General features: G+C 37.4%; 5 protein-coding genes across 5 annotated transcripts; 3 read left to right on the top strand and 2 right to left on the bottom strand.

Annotated features, from left to right (window-relative positions):
* Positions 1 to 1,301: 1,301 nt before the first annotated feature.
* PHYBLDRAFT_77756 (hypothetical protein) lies at positions 1,302 to 3,764 on the top strand (the record flags this gene model as incomplete). Its single annotated transcript, XM_018443293.1, has 2 exons — positions 1,302 to 3,146; positions 3,570 to 3,764. The coding sequence occupies 2 exons, from the start codon at positions 1,302 to 1,304 to the stop codon at positions 3,762 to 3,764; spliced, it is 2,040 nt and encodes a 679-aa protein (XP_018293668.1).
* Positions 3,765 to 4,078: 314 nt separating this feature from the next.
* Positions 4,079 to 9,648, bottom strand: PHYBLDRAFT_64532 (hypothetical protein; the record flags this gene model as incomplete). Its single annotated transcript, XM_018441313.1, has 21 exons — positions 4,079 to 4,326; positions 4,394 to 4,541; positions 4,595 to 4,896; positions 4,957 to 5,089; positions 5,140 to 5,223; positions 5,310 to 5,378; positions 5,462 to 5,769; positions 5,864 to 6,193; positions 6,262 to 6,356; positions 6,499 to 6,528; positions 6,606 to 6,696; positions 6,996 to 7,085; positions 7,145 to 7,273; positions 7,327 to 7,654; positions 7,699 to 8,040; positions 8,136 to 8,465; positions 8,533 to 8,599; positions 8,665 to 8,745; positions 8,831 to 9,267; positions 9,314 to 9,438; positions 9,558 to 9,648. 21 exons carry the CDS (start codon positions 9,646 to 9,648, stop codon positions 4,079 to 4,081), a joined length of 3,858 nt encoding a protein of 1,285 aa, XP_018293667.1.
* Positions 9,649 to 11,048: 1,400 nt separating this feature from the next.
* PHYBLDRAFT_166854 (hypothetical protein) lies at positions 11,049 to 12,161 on the top strand (the record flags this gene model as incomplete). Its single annotated transcript, XM_018435506.1, has 5 exons — positions 11,049 to 11,291; positions 11,405 to 11,613; positions 11,747 to 11,847; positions 11,916 to 11,988; positions 12,065 to 12,161. The coding sequence occupies 5 exons, from the start codon at positions 11,049 to 11,051 to the stop codon at positions 12,159 to 12,161; spliced, it is 723 nt and encodes a 240-aa protein (XP_018293666.1).
* A 1,741-nt stretch (positions 12,162 to 13,902) lies between these two features.
* PHYBLDRAFT_180852 (hypothetical protein) lies at positions 13,903 to 16,039 on the top strand. The gene is made up of 3 exons (XM_018438370.1): positions 13,903 to 14,140; positions 14,217 to 14,666; positions 14,739 to 16,039. Exons 1-3 carry the CDS (start codon positions 13,921 to 13,923, stop codon positions 15,875 to 15,877), a joined length of 1,809 nt encoding a protein of 602 aa, XP_018293784.1. The 5' UTR covers positions 13,903 to 13,920; the 3' UTR covers positions 15,878 to 16,039.
* A 2,229-nt stretch (positions 16,040 to 18,268) lies between these two features.
* On the bottom strand, positions 18,269 to 20,239 carry PHYBLDRAFT_186453 (hypothetical protein). The gene is made up of 3 exons (XM_018439248.1): positions 20,095 to 20,239; positions 19,251 to 19,968; positions 18,269 to 18,990 (listed from the first exon to the last, which is right to left on the bottom strand). The coding sequence occupies exons 1-3, from the start codon at positions 20,215 to 20,217 to the stop codon at positions 18,638 to 18,640; spliced, it is 1,194 nt and encodes a 397-aa protein (XP_018293665.1). The 5' UTR covers positions 20,218 to 20,239; the 3' UTR covers positions 18,269 to 18,637.
* Positions 20,240 to 20,276: the final 37 nt, after the last annotated feature.

Below are 20,276 nucleotides of genomic sequence, written 5' to 3'. Positions count from 1 at the left end.
GCTGAACATGCATTTGAAATCGTGAAACAATTCTCAAAGCTTCACAAATCTCATCGTAAGCTGAGATTAAATCAATAAATATCACATTTCTGACTTTAAAATACTATTTTGGAATCGGTACTTAAATTCCAAAAAATGTCCTCTTTTCAAAAATTGTCTATTATAAAAAAGGTGCACCCTATATCGGGTCAAATTATTATTATTTTAATTCCAAGGCGTTAATACACTACGTTTAATGGACTTGAGTCATAAAACGAATGGGTGTACAATATTCCTAACAGGCTGAAATCTATATTAAGATGTAACCCAATACTTTAAATACATCATGTACAGTATTACTTTGAGTTCATGCATATTTACCATACAGCTAGAATAACCCAAGAAACATCTGCTTGAGAGAGGATAAATAAAGACACAGTGTAAACAATAATAACAGAAACAGCAACAATGAATGGCTTTAATGGAGTCGATATAGTGTAAGATTATACATCCTAGGAAATGCTTTGATAATATATATGCTGTACTGTATAGAAATGTTTACTGCTATTACCAGTACTGTTTACTAAAGAGTTCGACGTGTTGGATTTAAAAGACATTTATACATCATTTGGCTTTATTGCACAAAAACCGGGAATAATCCAGGTATATCAAATATAAATGTGGGTTTACCAACCCAATAGACTGACAATACTTTAATACTGTTGTTGTTGTTTTTTATTTAATTGATATATTAGTCAACGGTGTATTCTCATATCTTGAACTATCTAAAAGGTAGGAAAATTTGGAAATATATTTTCTCCAATGTTTTATCGCTTTCCTTTTTAATGATTTGTTTCTCAATAATCTTATGCCTTTGGACATATTCACGTACAATATTCTATGACGGAAGAAGTGTAATTTAGGAAAGTACACATCATATATTTGTGTATAAAAAGGCAATTTCATATATCCAAGATCGTCTATAAAACAACCCATTTGGTCTTTACTTCTGCTTCTTTTATGATCCTATAAATAGGTTGAATTTACTGCTATTTATCAAACTCTTTTTTTTCGTTCTCTTTAGCCAAGAAACTACTTTACTGTTACCTAAGAATATGTGTAATAGGGAAACATACCTCTAGTCTTATTGACCTATCAGCAACAGTGGCACGCGTGTGATCCGCAGTTCTTGGCAATAGCCAGCCTCAGCCCCACAAATATCACGCCAAGCGCTCAGTATATATATACATATATAACCTTTATAAGACATTAGGCCTTACGTATACTCGGAAACATCCTTCTTATTTAATTTCTCTTCAACTATGCTTGCATCTGAGGTGCCTTTTGAAATTCTAACAAAGATAGCTAATCTTCTTCAACCCAGTGAATTGCGCACTTGTACTGTTGTCTGTAAATCATGGCATGATTCCTTTAATGAAGTTATATGGCGTGAAGTAACAATCGAGACGGATATTCAGCTAGAGAAGTTATGCGACATCTCGACAGCTGAAGAAAACCCTTATCAAGACAACGGCCATCTAGTCAGAATACTAGCATTAGATCAGAAGCTCGTAATGACCGTGGAGAAGCTTAATGCCATTCGAAGTCAGTTTCCACATCTACAATCCCTCTCAATTGAGCTTTCAAGAAATTTATTTCCACGAGACATTCCTGCAGTATTTGATGTCTGGCCATCTCTCACACAGCTTCATATAAGTCCCTCACGAATCGCCGCATCAGATGGCGTAAAGGAATTCCTGAAGTTCATGACATTTTTTCCAAACCTACGAGTATTATTCTGTACCGAGTTTTCTCCTTTTAGAACACGGCCTTTTAATCTAATTGATATCGAAACTCTTCATGACATATTACCTCAGCTGGAAGTCCTACGCATTGGTTCCGTATTTGCTCCTCTTTCCTCCGAAGATGTATTGTCTTTAGAAAAGGTCGTACCAGCAAGAAAGCTGGTTAAGTTGCGGGTCGGTTTTCTCAATTTAGACTCTCGCTGGCTATGCTATTATGTACACAAGTATCCGAACTTACGCGGCTTTACATTGTACAATCATGGTGGAATGCACAGAAAGAGTTCCTATGAGGAAGCACGAGCCATGTTTCCAAAGCTTTCGAATTGTTTCCCGTACCTTGAGACACTCAATCTTACCGGATTTTCACCAACAGCATGGTCTCATATTGCCCTTGCAGATCTTATTTTCGGGTTTAATAACTCGATCAAGCATTTCAGTACCTATTTACGTACTAATGTGGAAGACCCTGGTATTCAGCAAGCCGTAAAATCATGTATGCGAGTCTTTCCAGCTACCATAGTTTCTCTTCGCATCACATCTGAGTTTAATTTCACTGATCTTGAGGCGCTCCCGACTGCGCTTGGCGCTTGTCATCATTTAAAGTACTTGTATATGGGCGCAAAGGACGTTTCTGTGCAGCTAGATACAATATTGGACAATTCCCCGGCTTTGAAAATGCTGACCCTCAAGCAAGTAAACATCTCTCTGAGTCCAGGAGTACCAGAAGCTCCCGCCTTGCACGGATTACGCCTTTTATATATCGATGCTGACGAAACTGACACTGGTCAAATTGATACAGAATTATTCAGTTATATTTCGGTTCGCTGTAGACAATTAAGATATATGTCTTTGCACGGTGCACAAATAACCTGCTCAAACGTCTTGTCGACAGATAACCTCTGCTTTAGCATGCCACACACAAATCTAAAGTATCTACAATTAGAAAACATCTCTTACCAGTTACCAAAAATGCATTCAGGACAGGAAAGTCGTAATATGGTCATATTTATTCAGAAGGATGCGCCGTTGGAATCAGGAAACTCAGGTGCCGACTACCTTTTTATTAAAAGTTCTTTGATGCCTATAGCCAAATCAACGTGGCTCCAGATGTATTTTGACCGCAAGACACAGAATTCACTGGTCAAATTGCGGGTTTTAACGGAAGGTGAAGCAGAGATTGCCGAAAGATATTCCAACTCTACCGAATTAGACAACATACTTTGCTCAAGTTCTTCAGACGAGTCAGCAGTTTTCTTATCACCACTAGAGGCTACTACACAAAATCTTCTTTCACGGGGATTCGTATCATTTATCTTTGGGTCAGTTGAGAGGTATGACTTTTGTATGGATTCCGACAGTAACGTAAATACTTGGGAAATAATTCATAATAAGGAGTATGCACTGCTCAATTAGCAGACATGTAGCTGGATTTTCTTTACAATTGTTATGAATATGGAGTGTTTTCCTTTTTGCTAAAAAAAATCAACTTTATTAAAATTCCAATCCTATGTTTTACCTTTTATATGTATGTGAAATAAAAAAAATATTGTAAAATCAATACAGTACAAAAACTATGTCCAAGTTTGTATTATTAAATAATTGTGGAAAAAAGGTTCATTATAAACAATTAAATCTTCTATGATATATTTTGAATTCTTTCACTTATTAAGAGTATCAATTATGATACATTTGAAGTAGAAATCCAAGCTTTAGAATTTGTTTCAATTTTCTCTTGGAGGTTTTTTTTTTGCTAACGAAGTTATATTTAATATCCAATACCTAAAGAAAAAGAAATGGTATGATCATCCTGATGAGTCTTTCAATCAGTTACCCTCGCAGTCATGCGTACTTCTGTTTTTGATATGCAACGTTTGGATTCCGTCTGCTACAGCCATTCTAGCTGTCTCGATGTCTTTAAGAAAGCTACTCTTCATGACCGCACCCTCGGTATCAGGTCATGTATTTTTCAGAGGCTGTTAAAGTAACAGTCTCTCACGAAATGAGAATTGAAATTACATTAATTATCTGCATATCATGTACGTTTAATTGAGCTTATGCGGAAGCTTTGAGGAGACTGGTCAGGTAGGATTGCAACTTGTGGCGTATTTTCTATGGTTTCGATATCCTGATGGTATTTCCTCTGGAATTGTCTTCTCAAAGTCTGCATCATTTTCGGGTGTCATTTATTTTTATGGCCGGTGTGAACAAGGAGCCACAGAAAGGGTCAAACAGGATCTTCTTGTTTATGAGGGTCTTGGAGAGTTAAATGGTATATATTTGTGATACGATATATTTTATTCGTCATGTAAAGTCTGTAAAAGAAATTCGGCTGTTTGTATGATTTCTGTAGAGTCTGAGCGACCAGACCCTAAAACGTTCTCAAGGCAGTTTGCCGTCAACGGTAAACGCAGAACCTCCTTGTTGTGATTTCCTGCAGCTGTTCTGTGGTGATTCTTTTTGCGCTGATGGGAGCGACGCTCGCCTTCACCTGTTCTTAGCTTTTCTATCAAATTGTCCATAACTCTCCTGTCATCTCCCATCTCTATATAAATAGATTATATTACTATGCACTCAGATTGTATATAAATAGCACACACACACACACTTACGATCAAAGTACATATCTGAAGATGCTGTAGCCTCAAATTTTGACTTGTTATTTCTATTAATCAATTCTTTTCTTTGAATTTCGCTGAAATTGTGCTTTTCTTCGCAAGCTCTGCTTTTAGTGTGCTTCTCTTCTACCACTAGTGCATCCTAAACATTAAATAAATAAATTAATATATAGTTAGTAAGCTACTGCTTCGTACCTTCCAGTGTGTTACAAATGTTGCAAAAACATTGAAAAATTCATCTGGACGCATGTCTTTACTGCTTTCACCATAATACGCCATTGTATCTTTCCATGCCTCATCCATACGTAAATAGACGCTCTTGAGACGATTAACATAATCGGATACATGGTTCGAATGTTCTCTCATGATTTGTTCAAAAAAGTCTTCGCTTGGTAACTGTACGTCTTTCCAGTGTGCTTCTAGCTCTTCCTTCAAATCCTTTAAGCCTTGACATAGTTCTGTGTACTGCTGAACAAGATCCTGCACACTAGCCATCACTAATTTTAATACAATGTTAATTTTTAATTTACAGAAATCTTTTCCGAATTCTAACTTACCACGAGCCGCTTGTCTGACATCCTTCAGCTCATCCGTTATATCCAAAAGGTGCGGGAATTGACGTCTGATAATGCCAACCAATATATGCAATAAACTCAGGCTTGATGTCTTTGATGCTTTTGTATCAACCAACTAAGAAAAAAGAAGGTTTAGAAACTTTTCTTGTGTGATTATATTTGTACCTTGTTCAAACTTGCAATGTGCATTCCATAAGCTCCACCCTGGAAGCTTGAGGCGTTCATAAAGTTTCCTACCATTAGAATAAGCTATATCGAATTGACAAGTATGAATAACACAGCAGCATTTAATATCAATATTCATTTAATCTAGCACTTCTGCCTCTTAATATTACGTGTAGAAGCTCTTTCATATTTTCCGATTGCTTCAATTTTTCTGAGGCATCAATAATTAATGACATGCTCTAATGTTATAATAAAGTAAATATGTATTAATAAAGTTCTATCCTTGCACCTATTAAACATTTATCAGTTTTTCATACCGTACCTTCACCAGATGATCATATCTTTCCCAAAATTGAACTTTTAGAATCATAAATCGAATTCTGCTTTCGAAGCGGTATATTTTTTGCATCTCAATCGTAAACTGTTCTGGAAGGTCTAAATCCTCACATTCTCTTTCAGACTTCTTGGTATATATTTCCATTATTTTGGTGTTATCATCTCTACTAGGAGAGCAAGCCAGCAAGTTTCCCAGAAATGTTTCCGTACATAACTCCTTGTCAAAACAGAGTATCTGTCTACGTACGTGCCCAAAAGATGGTACACGCTTTATCTTTGAAAGAATTGCAATGTCTTTTATACCAAGAGTAGGTAAATAAATAGAAAAGAGAATTTGATTTAAATATATATTCGGGTAACCAAAAAAAAAAAAAAAAAAAAAACTTACTGATCTTTTGACTTTTTTCTTTGGAAAGAAACTTGATCAACTTTCTTTCTGATTTTCCTTCTTGGATCCTCTTTTGTGTACGTTCAAGAAATGTATTAGCCTGGGCTGGGAACATCTTTTCGATCGTATCAAAAACCCCAGTATCCTTTAGAATACTTTCCAGAGTATTGTCTTGCAGAGTGTTTTGAGACCACACAGTATCCTGAACTCGATGCGCATCAAGTTTTTTCCATTGCAGGTTTTTTAACTTTATGCTTGGTATATAATTTATATGCTTCCGGTTAAGACCAGAAGATACAATGGGTCCTGCCCTTGAAGTATTTTTTGGACCTATTATAAGTATCAAATAATGCAAAGGTATGATTTAGTATTTTTAGCAAAATCTATCTATATATTACATACTTGTAAGAGATATGTTTTTTCTAGACGCTTCATATCCTGATAACCAGTAAAAGTATATTTTAACACAAATACACACACTTTGTATGATACTCTAATTTCATGAAAATAAAAAATAAAAAGAAAGAAATACCTGGAAATGAAGGATTTACACTGTCTGGACCTAGAATACACATGAGCTTGAGGATAATATTTTTTGAGCGTAACATATGTATATAATATGATATGGTACTCACATGCTGGTGATACATCCAAGACTGCATTGACTATTTTTTTTTAAAAAAAAAGTTTAAAGTATATATATATATTCAATACATAGAATATCGCTTCATTATTATTTTACATACGGTTTCTCATGGGAAATGGAGGCGGTGGTGGGGGTGGATACGGATGAGGGCGTAAAGGTAACTGTGGTTCCTTAGAATCTGCTCTGGCTAGAAACATAAAATAAGATATTTGTAAATTTGTTGTTTTGGTGAACAAGTATCACAGCTACCAATTATGTGTGGTGGAAGTGGAGGTGGCGGGGGCGGTGGCGGTGGCGGGGGTGGTGGCGTTAATGATGGGGACTGAGATGGAGATGATAGGGATAAATGTGATGGTAAAGGTGTCGATATGAGTGGTAGTGGCGATGGGTCTGATTCTTTTTCTGAATCTACTATTTTCTTCCTTTTGCCTATTACTCTCGATATAAGTATTCGGTTAAATACACTTTATTATAAGTTTTGCTTACTTGATTTGGATGTTGATCTTGATAGCTGTATGTTGTCTTTCAAGCTCTTATTTTGTAATGAGTCTTCTTTCGTTGCTTTGGACATGAATTCTTATTAAGCCAATATTCTATCCGGAGAAAAAAAAAGGTGCTTTTGATTTTCAACTTACTTGTTCTTGATTTTACTGATCCTTTTCGCCCAATGTCAAGTTCTGGAAGCAAGCCATGCTGTTTTAGGATACCAACAAAGACATTAACTTGATTTCTCATCTGCATAAGCTCTTCTTCCTGTTTTAACTCTATGAAAGGGATAAGTATCAAAATAAACATGACTGTCTAATTTAACTCTTACCATAACATTTGATAGTTGTATTGGAGTTCGAGGCTGTTGGTTTTTTTAAGGAATTGATATCATATTCCAATTCATGCTTTTCGGAAAAGGCGGCATTCATACGCTGTCTCACCTCAGCAGACTCTTTTTCCATGTAATTCATTCTACCAATGTCATTGTATTTCTGTATTAGATCTCCAACTGGAATACTGTTTAGAGTACTACATGTATCAGAAGAAGAACTTTCTGAGCGACCCATCACAATATCTGCTATTGATGAACTCATGGCCTGATAATTGTGTGTTCTTGTAGAAATTTGGGGGTCCATTTCGTTAGATTTCCAGTCTGTCTTGAATTTGTCTCGGTGCAAATTAAAACTTACTTTGTATTTACTTCTCCTTTTACTAGGATCATACTACGGAGAATATTCTTGAGATACTCCATTGCCTCTGGTGCGTCTTCTAGGTTTATCAGTACATGGTTAAATAGTTCGGATGGCTCTGAAACGTCAGAAAAGAGAGACATTTCGTCCCCAAACGCGTCTTCAAAATCATTGTCAGCTACAAGTCGAAAGGATTCAATCTGGAGAGTCAATAAAGGGTAATTAAGGGTATCCAACAAAGGCAATATTTGTGTTTGCATCCCGCATGCATTGAGTTGGTTTCGTATACGAATTTGGCAATGTGTGTGTTTGGACACTTTTGTAAGTGCGTTTGCGAGTATCATATTGGAGACCTATATTTTTTTTTCAACATAATAAAAATTTTGGGTACAGATGGGTCAATTCTTGATTTAATAAATATCCTTTTCGGTTTCATAGATATGTTTACCGCATACTCCATCAGATGATTGCTTGACATGTTCAAATCGCCTGTCTTCCCAGATTCTTCCCTTAGTGACCAAGGAGCTTCTCCTTGTTTATAATCAATAATTATTCGTTCAAAGCCTTTAAGCCATGACTCGAATAAAACCAAGTCTTGCTGATATATTTTCAAGAGCTCAAATCCATCCAAGACATCTTTGTATCCGCGCGGATGACAGTAACAGAGGAATGCAAGAAGCTCGCATACTAATTTGCGAGTTTGCCAGTGGGATCGGTATAGACAAAATATTACTGGGTATATATGGTTAGGATAAGCTATAACTTCTCGAACGCCGGCCTACAAGAAATTATTAATAAACCCGACAAGGATTTCCTTTATATCTTTACGCATCAAGAATCATTACTTTTGTATTTAATAATGCTTTGATACATTTGACAATCTCGATTTCAACGTCGTTGTCTTCTTCTGCCCTAAATATTATTCCAGTAAAATTCCGATTATTAATATCTAATTTTGTGCTTGAAATGTAACTAACCTTTCTTGCTTACGATGCATGAATTCAAGGGCATTTGTAAGTACACGAAACCCCTTTAGATCAATAAACTGGCTGACCCAACTGATGATAGAAATTCGAACCAAACAGATAATTATGAGCTTTCTAAAGTATTTGCGCCTCTTTGGGTCATAATCTCTCTACTTACCTAATCGGATGGGTTCGTAGGCTTACTTCTAGTCGTGAAACTGCAATAGGAGTTACGACGCGCTTTCGAGTGATCATCAACATCTGGATAAAAAAGACGGGTGAATTGGGATCTGAAGTCATATGTTCTTCCAGCCCAAGTTCGCTCCTCTCTGCACGTGTAATAGGACTCAACCCCTGCCCATAGCTTTGAGTAAATCGTGCACGTCCGCTGGTTGCTGACCAAGGAGTAGTTGCTTCCAAGGTAGCCGCATACACATGTCCAGCCTTTTCGGCAAGGACACTCAGGAGAGGCGTTGAACTTGGTTGTCTTTCGTCGTGGTGACCCAACATTAGTTGTTCTGCTTCTTTGTCTTGATGAATCATTAGCCATTTCTTGCTTGCATCCCATGATTGCATGTGCTTTTGAACATTCTCATCGTGAATTCCGCGTCTCTCCTAAAAAGTTAGGTTAGCTCATTGTTACACAAACTTGCTATTTTACCAGCATTTGGTCAAAGAGCAGATTGACTTCTGTAGGAGAGGTTGGTTGTGTGGTAGGCATGTTTCTGGATATGGAACTGGAACGACTCCATGTTTTACTGTTTCGTTTCAATGCTTTCTGTTGAGCTACGAATGATTTCAAAGACTATTAATCAACCCATACGCACAATGTCTCTTGTCCTCAATCCTTAGGAGGAAAAGAGACAAGAATACAAGTTTGAAAGAACGGATTATTCTTTTTTTACCAGGAGATGGACAGGTAGGCAGGGTGGTGATGACTTTCAGGGGAGTTTGTTTGGTCTTATTTTTCCCGAGGCGATCCAGAAAATAAGTCATACGAAACGAGTTGAGAGTTTTGGATGTGAAAGGTACGAGACAAAGGGGAGGGGGTAATACTCCAGGCTGTTCTATTGTCAATAAATAGTGATGATGGAATCAAAGAAAGCAGGATATTGCTGTCTTGAAATCGGGTGGTAAGAAAGGGTATTTTCAGCCGGCTAAAGCAAAAGCAAAAAGTCCAATGAAGAAGACAATTGCTTCATACATGACGACTGTACCATTCTCCGCTTACACTTTAGTTTCTTTTTCGTTCTTTCTCTCTTTCTCTCTTTTTGACTGTTTATCCTTCTTCTTTTGATTTCTTGCTCTTCCTCTTCTTCCTCTCCTTCTTCTCAAAGATACTCAACCCAACCATACTAGTCATAACTTATATGCACATGTACACATTTTTTTTCTTGCTTGTTTAGTTGTCTGATCTACTATAGCTTTGTGATTTTCTTTTTCTTCAAATGCTATAGAAACGGTGTAAGATGGTCCCTTACTTGGAATATTATAAGACAAAAATCAGCAAAAAGTTATACCCTTCTTTTTTCCTTACAAAAACTTAGTGGAATTCAAGAAATCATAAAGTCCTTAACAACAAATACAATCAAACCAACTAAACGACAATAAGGCGTATCCCTTTGTTACATAATGTATTTTATTTGTATCAACAATCACGCCAAACAGATCTATTTTCATGGTTTGGAGTTTGTTTGAAACATATTTCTTTATCCTTGCCCAGAACATTTATATTTAGTTTTGGAATTTGAGCTTGTGACAACACTACAGCCTCTTGCATAGAATACCATAGGACTTGTATCTCTTTAATATATTAGTGTACGTGTGTATGCGTATGCGTATGTGTATAGGTATGTGTATGCATATGCAAATGTATATGTATATGTATGAAATCCATCAAAAGATGCTTCATTAAGGCATATGCATAGATGCAAGTTGAATTGAGTATATATTTAGTTTTCTAGACCAGTTATTGGTCCACTATAAACAATCCTGGCATTCTCAAGTATGGCCCTGCTTTTGCGAACAAGATGCTCAAAAAAGGGAAGGCTTGTGACTCCATGAATTTTTCTACAAAACATTTTACGAAGTCACTAAGCACTTTAACTGGAAAGGAGAAAGGGCCCAGCGTACCTTGAAGCCAGAAAAGACAAAAACACACCAATAAGCTCACAAGTGTCAGTCACCAAATAAAACCACAACAGACTATATAATTAGATATATACGCCCACACCCACTCCCAGACACACCCAACACACCCAGACGCCCACGCCCGCGCCCAAGCCCACGGATACGCATACGCATACGCACGCATACACACTCATACGCACAAACAAACAAACAAACAAAAAATACATATTTATATATTTATATATTTCTACACATATAATATCGACATGAGCGTAATCGAAGATGATACCTCGACTGTCAACAGCAGTCAGAACAACCTCTCTTTTCATCTCTCTCAGGAGGATTCACTCTATGCACAGGCTGTGGCAGTAAGCCAACTCAATGAAAATTACGATGATGATCAGGTCACTGCCCTTACCCATGCATGGATTAATGAACGAAATTCACCTGAATTACTCAAATACAAACGACGTCTGGTGGAAAGTCTTTTAGACAAACTTCGAGAAAAGGTTGCTTTGGAATTTATTCTTTATTGCTCATATTATTCTTGAGTTCGACATTCTTAATTTACTGTTCGGATAAATTGGGGGGTGTTCTTCGTCTTTTTCTTTTTCTTTTTTAGATAGACAATGTCTTGGACTCTACTACCGTTGACGCTAAAAACATGTTTGTCTCGGTGGTGTATGAGACAGAAGTTGAGCGTGTGCGCTATCTTATAAAAAGTTACTTGAGAGCACGATTATTCAAAATTGAGAAATTTGCCCTTCACCTCCTGCGATTACCGGATTATGAAGATATCATGTCACCCCAAGAAATTGTTTATGCAAGAAGGTAAAGAGAGAAGAAGAGGAAGAAGAAGAAGAAGAATAACAATAATAATAAATCAAACCCCCACTTTATACTATTATGCCATCAATTGGATCACTAATTTCCCCAAAAATAATAATAAAAATAAAAATAAAAGCTACCAAGAACTATTAGACGGAAGCAACCATGAAGCGTTTGTAAGACTGCTGCCACCATCACAACACAAGCAAGATGAGATGAGTGGAGAACTTAGCATGAGTAAGTCAATATAAAGTTGATGAGCATTGACATTAAGGTTGGCATTGGTATTGATATCGTCCTCATAGTCGTAACACCAAATCTGGAAGCACCTGTATTTTGCCGTTTCCTAAAGGATGGACAGAGGGTTGTGCTGTCCATGTAAGTTGTGTATACCACCCTGAAATTTATGGGCTAATATGTATATATATATATATGTATGTGTGTAATGGATTAGGACTGAGATGGTAGATTATGAAAAAGGAGATATCGTCCTGCTGCGTTATAGATCCGTTAAAGATTTACTCGAGGAGGGCACAGTTGAATTGATTTAAGTTGGACCTTCATCGGCTATAGTAACCCGGTAAGACTCCTTTTATAATCCTTGCCCCAGATTATTATTTTATTTCATATGTATATATATTAATGGGAGTTAGTTCTTTTGCCCTAAATTGTTGCACTGATTTCATTTGAATTTTATACACAAATATTCTCCTTTTCTTGATACATTACCTCTTGCATGTACGTGTGTTAAAATAGACACCTACTCTCGCATAGAACCACCCGCAATCGCTGATACACACTACTACGCATGGCTGTGAAGTATCATTAAAAAAACATAATTATCCACCTGTTTATAATAGAGTCTTACTAATTAAAATACTAGCTATTAACAATAAACTTTGGAGTCAAGCAAGTCTTACTCTGTTTTATATATCTCATGAAATACATAGTCAGCCCTAGATTAAAATGCCTACAAAGGAGGCAAGTCAAATTGAGTCTGGCAAACAGCTATGTACATGTCTAGCAATTCGAAAAGTCCCACAAAATATATACAAGCTTGTGATGTATACAGACACCAATTCAATTACTATGTGTAAAGAAATAAAAAAAGCAATACCATTAGCATTGGACTGCTACAATTAGACAGACGCCACCTTGAGTTATATATCACACTCTGACAAAACTGCAAAAATCTTGGTCTTTAAAAAGAACCCCTTCTTCTAATCAAAAACTGAGTATATGGAGTTTCTGTAATATTGACTTGCACTATTTCCTGAATGTACTATATCTTGCCAAGCTGTCGAATTGTGTATGCTTTTGTATTCTACATTTCCGAATGTCATGACATTTTACTTTCAGGAAAAAGTTGTACACACAATTAGGGAGTTGCGCCTGTGAAACGTTTTACAGACAGTCGTGATACAGGTAAACTGTTTGTTTGACGATACGAACGGGGTACGGAGTCTTTACAAAAGGGTAATAAGAATCCTCGCATTACACAAACACGATAAGGTGTTTAAAAGTAACTCTTGTCATATAAGCTATTATACGGTTAGAATCCAGCATTAAAGACATTTGATTGTTCTAAATTGACACTAAAGACTAATTTGTATGAAGGAGCCTACGACGTACCACATCCACCCCTTGTAACCAAAGCACTTAAAAACAAACAATTATAATCTCAACCTCTCCCCAGTCTAAGGAAGACAATATCAATGAAACAAGTTATATGTGGATATTACACTTAAGCCAAGCCATCAGTGCTTAATTTTCTATAGTTTATATCTGGACTGCCCATGAATACAATATATTCTCTCGTAATGGGAGTATTATATGTATATCTCCCTATCTACAGTAATAATAAAACGAATTTTAAGATATGCTAAGGAGAGCTTTGTTGTCTAGATTAAAGAAACATTTGGATATAGATATATACAAAAGAATAGGCTATTTGATACAATTGTCGATTTTGAAACGAATAAGCACGTCCCAAAATAAGACATCTAATGTGCTCTCCCGTGTGACTTGATACCGGTCAATATTGGAAGAGTGGGCGTGTGCTTGGACACCAAGCTAGTCAAGGTAAATTATACAAGGCTGTGGTGCTGAAAATTGACCTTTATCAAGAAGCATTCATTCGCTCTACTTAATTACGAACGTTTTGTGATGTGCCATCGCCGGAGATCTAAGCAGCAAAAAAAAAGAAAAAAAAAAAGTGCTCGCATTCGAGATCCGAACTTTGTATAAAGGCATTACTCAATTCCACAATCGCGGGCGCGTGTTTCTTTGTCTTTTTCTTCTTTGTTTTTAATGATCATCCTCTTCTCGTTTATAATCGCATTATTAACGATGGTATGGGTTAATCCGTTTGGATTAGTCTCAAGATTTACGACCTATTTCAACGGACAAGATCTATTGGCAGCGGCACAAACCACAGTCTTCCGGAACACCCCAGAAAAAAGAACTCCTGAATGGTTCCCTGTGAAGGGACGCGTACCTGACTGGTTTAATGGAATCATGTACCGTGTTGGTATGTGTGTTTTTTGTTAGATAGATAGATAAAAGCAGCAATATGCTTAAGTTATCTGACCACATTCTTTATCCAGGCCCTGGAAAGTACAACATTGAGCAGGCAAACGGAACCACTTTTGCGATTAACCATGCTTTCGACGGCATGCCATTTATGCACCGCTTTGAGATTTCTAGTGAAAGACAGGCCGTGCGTTACAATTCAAGAAACATCTCAGAAGAGTTTGAGTCCAGCATAGCAAAGGATAACGGACAAGGAAAAATATTCTTCGGGCATCAGCCGACTGTAACGTCGGTCAAGCAGCGACTAAAAGACATTTACTTAAGGTTTGATAGCATGCTACTCAGCCGCCGTCCATTGGACGAGACTTCACCTTCCTCCCAGCCTGTTGGTGTCACTGCGACACCTAATTTCCCTATTCCACCAGTCTACAAGGCTGCTGATAAAAACAATGGTGAAAGTGATCGAGTGTTGGTGGCCAAGACTGATGCAAACATGCTTCAGCAATTGAACTCTGATACACTTGGTAAATTACTATAAGCATGTATATACATATATATATATTTTATTTTATTTATTTTTTAAAAAAAAATCATAGAACCCAAGCGACTATTCAACTATGGTAATTTTGAAAAGAAACTCAAGGGAGATCTTTCGGCAGCACACCATCAATATGATCCGATTACAAAGGAAACAATCAATTTTGTTCTTGACATGTTTCCTGCCCGACTCCAGGTTTTTTCGTCAACTCCCGAAGGAAAGATCACCATCTTGGCCGATTTTACTCACCGTCTTGATGAAAAGCGTACCCGTGTGCAACCTGTATATATCCATGCATTCAACATCACCAAGGATTATATTATTCTGCCAGAGTATTCACTTGCCTACACCAATATGGGCGTTGATTTTCTTGTCAGTGGAGCTGTCAACACTGGTATGGCATGGAGCAATGATAGACCAACCTTTTTCCATGTGATCAGTCGCCACGGAAAGGGACTCGTTGCTTCGGTTCCTGTCGAGACCTTTTTTAGTTTCCATGTTGCCAATGCGTGGGATAGCGTTGATGCTCAAGGACGACAGGTCATTGATATGGACATCTGTGCATTCGAGAATGCGGATATTATGTGCCAGCTCCACACATTTGCAAAGCCTGTACGTCAAGCTGAATATGATTCCCATGTTAAAAAGCAGCTTGAACTCTCCAAGCAGTCCCAGCAGTACAATGGTATGAACATCCCTCCTTTACGCCAACCCAGCTTTGGTGACCTGCGCCGCTATCAGATCGTCCTCGAGAACGGAACAGGTGAGGCAACATACCGTACTATTGCTTCCAACGTTGAGTTTGCACGGTACAGCCAGGACTATGCCATGCGCAAGCACAAGTTTGTCTATGGATGCCAATTGATTTCAGTAACCGCCAAGAGCAACGAAAGATATGATCTCGTAAAAGTCAACCTGGATGACGGTAGTGTAATTAGATACAGCCAGGAAGGATGTGCCTGTTCTGAACCTATATTTGCTCCTCGCCCTGGAGGAACCGAAGAAGACGATGGTGTGTTGATGAGCTTGGTGAACAAACTTGACAAGGAAGATCCCTCAAAGGACTATTGTTTCTTGCTTCTTTTGGATGCCAAGACAATGCAGGAGGTTGCTACTTGCCAGGTTGGTCAGTTTACTGCCACAACATTCCATGGTTCATTTGTAGACCATCATTTTGAAAATGTATCAATCAATTGATGCATTTACTGGCTGTATTCTTCTTTTGTTTTTGTTTTTCTTTGTATGTGATTTCTGCTTAAAAATAATAATATAAATATATATACATATAAGTGTGTGTATGTAAATTAGTGTAATTGAGGTTGGTTACCAAGAATCTACCTTATTTCATTGTGTCTCTTTCATAAAATAAACAGCTTTTGCTTTACTGTAGATACAATTACTAGACTAAGCATTGTTAAAATATTTCCTTTAATTTGTGGCACATTGTTTCCAAAAGTGTAATTCGATTATCCTTATCTCTCATATTTGATTCTTTCCACGAGTATCTGATGTTTGTACACCCTTTGTCCTTTGATGTACAGGTAGACTGTGCTGTGTCATGTATTACCTTTACTATGACACCTAGAAGCTAAAGAGAGAAAGAGAGAAGACTGGACTGGACTGGACTGGACTAGACTAGACTAGGTTTAAAAAGATTCACACAATTGCAGTTGTACAATTCGCTATTCTTAATACTACATATATCGCCTGCGATTTGAGAGATGCACTTTCTGTTTAACCTTAAGGTAAAACATTCTTATTGCTGATAAAAAAATTCAAATCCAAATTTTTCAAAGGACCTTGTATATAGCAGTTGGTGGAGGTGAGATACAGTTGCAGTTGGGCACAACACTACCTTTCCTTTGCTATTTGTATGAATAGTAGATTAAGTACTCGATATATGACATGTCTATGCAGAATATTGACGTTATGCTTTAACAACATGCATTGTGCTTGAAATATTTATTCTCAATAGGATTGTGCTTTATATAAATATAACAGAAATACCGCAAGTCTTATGAACAGAATAAGTATTATCATTTATGTGCACATTTGCCCAGTCCATTCATTGCAACCTTTTTTTTAAAATATATATATATATATATAATTACACGGTCATCTGCAGTCCTTTTACTAATTACCTCAGAATGGCCAGCATATTCTTCTTATTCTTCTTCTTTTTATCGATTCCTGTTAAAGTCTCGACCTCCCACTTGAAAGTCAAATGCAAACATTTGGACCCAGTATAGTGGTAACTCTCTGTCTGGCTTTTGATTCTTTGGCTGCTGTTTTATTTTTATTTTTTTACTTTTTTGCACCATGTCATCGTTTAGAATACACCGGCAATCACTGTTTGTTAGCCACTTATAAAAACTGTCAATTCTTCTTCTCTTATGAATTACAAACAAATGGAAACAAAAGGGTGGTTATCCTGTGAAATGATGGCATTTATTTATTATTCTTATTTTTGGTCTTGAAACCAATAGGTAAAATATTAGCAATACCAGGAAATGGTAGGGGAAAAAAATGGGAGGGGTTTATATGTAGAATACTGGGAATATTTTTTTATTATCAATTGAGCTTCTCCAGATACCTTCTTTTGTTTTTTGTTTGTGTGGGTACTTTAATGCATTCATATGGTCATCAAACACTATAAGTATCTCAATGTATTCTGATTAAGTAGATACAGCACCGATTTTACAACAACAAACAAAAACGCTTCTTTGCATAATATACCTATCTGACAGTATATATATCCCAAAATTACTTTATATATTTCTTATTACTTTTAAGTTCATCTTTGATGGCTAAACTAGTTTGTTTGGTTATATACTTTGTTCAAATAAACTAAATGAGCCTTATTTCCCTTTTTCTTCATATCCTATGGTTTTTGTTAAAGCCAATAGAAGTAACGTAGGTAGCACTATAGAAATTGAGGCTTGGTATGCCGATTAGATCTCAATGTTGCAAAATTGTTTCAATATTCTTCAATGAATCCTTGTCTAACATTCATTAAGATATGTATATTTATATTTATTTTTGCACCAGTCTTAAATACAGCTTTAGAGATTTATACATTTTGTTAATTTACATAATTTACCTAAAAATTCAAATGTTCAATTCGATTCTCCAAGGTCTGTTATTTTTTTTTTACCATTACCGATTTACCTTGAATAATCTAGAGTGATCATTTTATACTTGACCCGAACTTTTGATATTCACCACAAAACATCATAATTGAATTAGTGATCCTAATTCTTGACACGTGCCAAAAGATGCCAAAAGTAATAATAGGGAAATAATACAAACTCACAGGCACAACTGTACTCCACATTGACAAGTCTAGAATTTCAACAACAACAACAACAAAAGGTCAATTGTGCGAATATTTCAATAGATCTCTCTCTCTCTCTCTCTCTTTTCTCTCTTCAGTTTACTTTTGTTTATATATATTATATATAATATATATAATATATTCAACAAATAAACGAAAGAAAGAGAAAGATAAGCGTTATCTATTTATTTTTTTGCAAAGTGACTTGACTTGTCTGTTGGTCAATCAACATATCAAAAATCAATTATATATATACATTTTGATCTGAATATTACTTTATTCTTGGGTTGCTTTGGTTTGCTTGATATGATATTTATTTATTTTTATTTGGAATAAATATTTATATATATATATAAATTTTTGCGTGTATATATGTGAAGGTCTTATATATATATAAAGAAAGTAAAGAGATAGATAGAGGTAAAAAGAAGATATAGCGAAAGAGATAGATATGAAGGAGGAAGAGAAAAATTGAACACATTCAAATCTTTCCTCTATAAGATGACTTTTTTTTTGTTTTGTAATGAGATTAGAAGAATGTGTTTTTGGGGTTTTTTTTTTAAAAAAAAATAAAAAATAAAGAGAACTCTATAAGAGAGTTATTCTTTATCCTTCGAGCTCCTTTAGTTCTTGCCAACGTTCTCGGGTCTCAACTGTCTGACGGTCTTGCCGGTAACCCAGATCTCGCTGTCAGCAATCTCCTTGAGCTCCTCCTCGAGCTTCTCACGGTAATCGGGCTGGGAGTTGCGGTCGAGGGAGCGAGCGGTCTCGGAACCATTCTTGACGCTCTCGTAAAGCTGCTCAAAGACAGGCTTGGAGGCATCGTGGAAGGGCTTCCACCAGTCGAGGGCACCACGCTGGGCAGTGGTAGAGCAGTTGGAGTACATCCAGTCCATACCGCGCTCACCGATCAAGGGGTAGAGAGACTGGGTAGCCTCCTCAACGGTCTCGTTGAAAGCCTCAGAGGGAGAGTGGCCTGATAAAAAGAAAAAAGCAAGGAAATCATGAGTATAATTGTTTCTCTTCTTATCATCATTCTTGAAAGCAATAAAAGAAATACAAATATATTTGTCCCAAAATCTTCTTCTTCTTCTACTACTACTACTACCACGACTTGTTGCTTGTTGCTTGTTTTTCTTTTTCCCTTCTTCATTCACAAAACTTCCCAAGTTTCTAAACCAGATCCAAATCCAGATTCAAGCTAAACCCAAAGCTGAAAAAAAGTGCTGTGCTTACCGTTGGCTCTAAGAACCTCGTACTGGGCCTGGAAGAGACCCTGGATGGCACCCATGAGGACACCACGCTCACCGAACAAGTCAGAGTAGACTTCCTTCTCAAAGGTGGTCTCGTACATGTAACCAGAGCCAATTCCGATACCGAGAGCAATGGTGCGCTCCTTGGCGTGACCGGAGGCATCCTGGTGGACAGCGAAGGAAGAGTTGATACCACGACCCTCCTGGAAGAGACGACGGACGGTGAAGCCGGAACCCTTGGGGGCAACAAGGATGACATCAATGTCCTTGGGAGGGACAATCTCGGTCTGGTCCTTGTAGACAACGGAGAAACCGTGAGAGAAGTAGAGGGTCTTTCCGGGAGTCAAGAGAGGCAACATCTTGGGCCAGAACTCCTTCTGGAAAGCATCGGACAACAAGTTCATAACGACGGTACCCTTCTCAACGGCATCCAGAACGGGGAACAGGTTCTTTCCGGGAACCCATCCTTCCTCAATAGCCTGATCGTAGGTCTTACCCTCACGCTGGCCAATGATAACATTGACACCGTTGTCGCGCAAGTTAAGAGCCTGGCCACGACCCTGAGGACCGTAACCGAGGACGGCAATGGTGTCGTTCTTGAAGGTGTCGAGCAACTTCTCCTTGGGAACATCGGAACGCTCATAGACGGTCTCCTCAGAGCCACCGAAGTTAAGGGTCTTGAAGCCACGAGCCTGGGAAGCCTGTTTGAAAGAAGGAAAAGGATGTCATTTAGTTAATTGGGCTTGGGTTTAAGGTTTAGGGTTTGGTGAATTGCTATGTGAAAGAACGCGTCTGTTGCATATATATATGTGTGTGTGTGTACATACCACAACGGACTTGAAGGCAGTGGTCTTGACGTTGGCAGCCAAGATAGAAGCAGGGCGGATTGCGGGGCGAGCGATGGCGCGAGCGGCGGTGCGGATTGCGGTGCTGAAGACACGAGAAGCCATATTGTTTTCAAGAGATGTTGTGGATTACTTGTAAAAAAAAAATTGGGAAGGGCTGCGTT

The sequence above is a fragment of the Phycomyces blakesleeanus genome (genome assembly GCF_001638985.1).
Source record: "Phycomyces blakesleeanus NRRL 1555(-) unplaced genomic scaffold PHYBLscaffold_7, whole genome shotgun sequence".
Taxonomy (NCBI): domain Eukaryota; kingdom Fungi; phylum Mucoromycota; class Mucoromycetes; order Mucorales; family Phycomycetaceae; genus Phycomyces; species Phycomyces blakesleeanus.
This window is presented reverse-complemented; position numbering and strand designations above follow the sequence as displayed.

What these genes read in the sequence shown, in the direction of transcription:
- PHYBLDRAFT_180852 (XM_018438370.1), top strand. Translation starts at nt 13,921, where the DNA reads ATGATCATCCTCTTCTCGTTTATAATCGCATTATTAACGATGGTATGG. An exon ending in TGGAATCATGTACCGTGTTG is followed by an intron (nt 14,141 to 14,216) that starts GTATGTGTGTTT and finishes TTCTTTATCCAG; the next exon opens with GCCCTGGAAAGTACAACATT. An exon ending in ATTGAACTCTGATACACTTG is followed by an intron (nt 14,667 to 14,738) that starts GTAAATTACTAT and finishes AAAAAATCATAG; the next exon opens with AACCCAAGCGACTATTCAAC.
- PHYBLDRAFT_186453 (XM_018439248.1), bottom strand. Translation starts at nt 20,217, where the DNA reads ATGGCTTCTCGTGTCTTCAGCACCGCAATCCGCACCGCCGCTCGCGCC. An exon ending in CTGCCTTCAAGTCCGTTGTG is followed by an intron (nt 19,969 to 20,094) that starts GTATGTACACAC and finishes TCTTTCAAACAG; the next exon opens with GCTTCCCAGGCTCGTGGCTT. An exon ending in CGAGGTTCTTAGAGCCAACG is followed by an intron (nt 18,991 to 19,250) that starts GTAAGCACAGCA and finishes TCTTTTTATCAG; the next exon opens with GCCACTCTCCCTCTGAGGCT.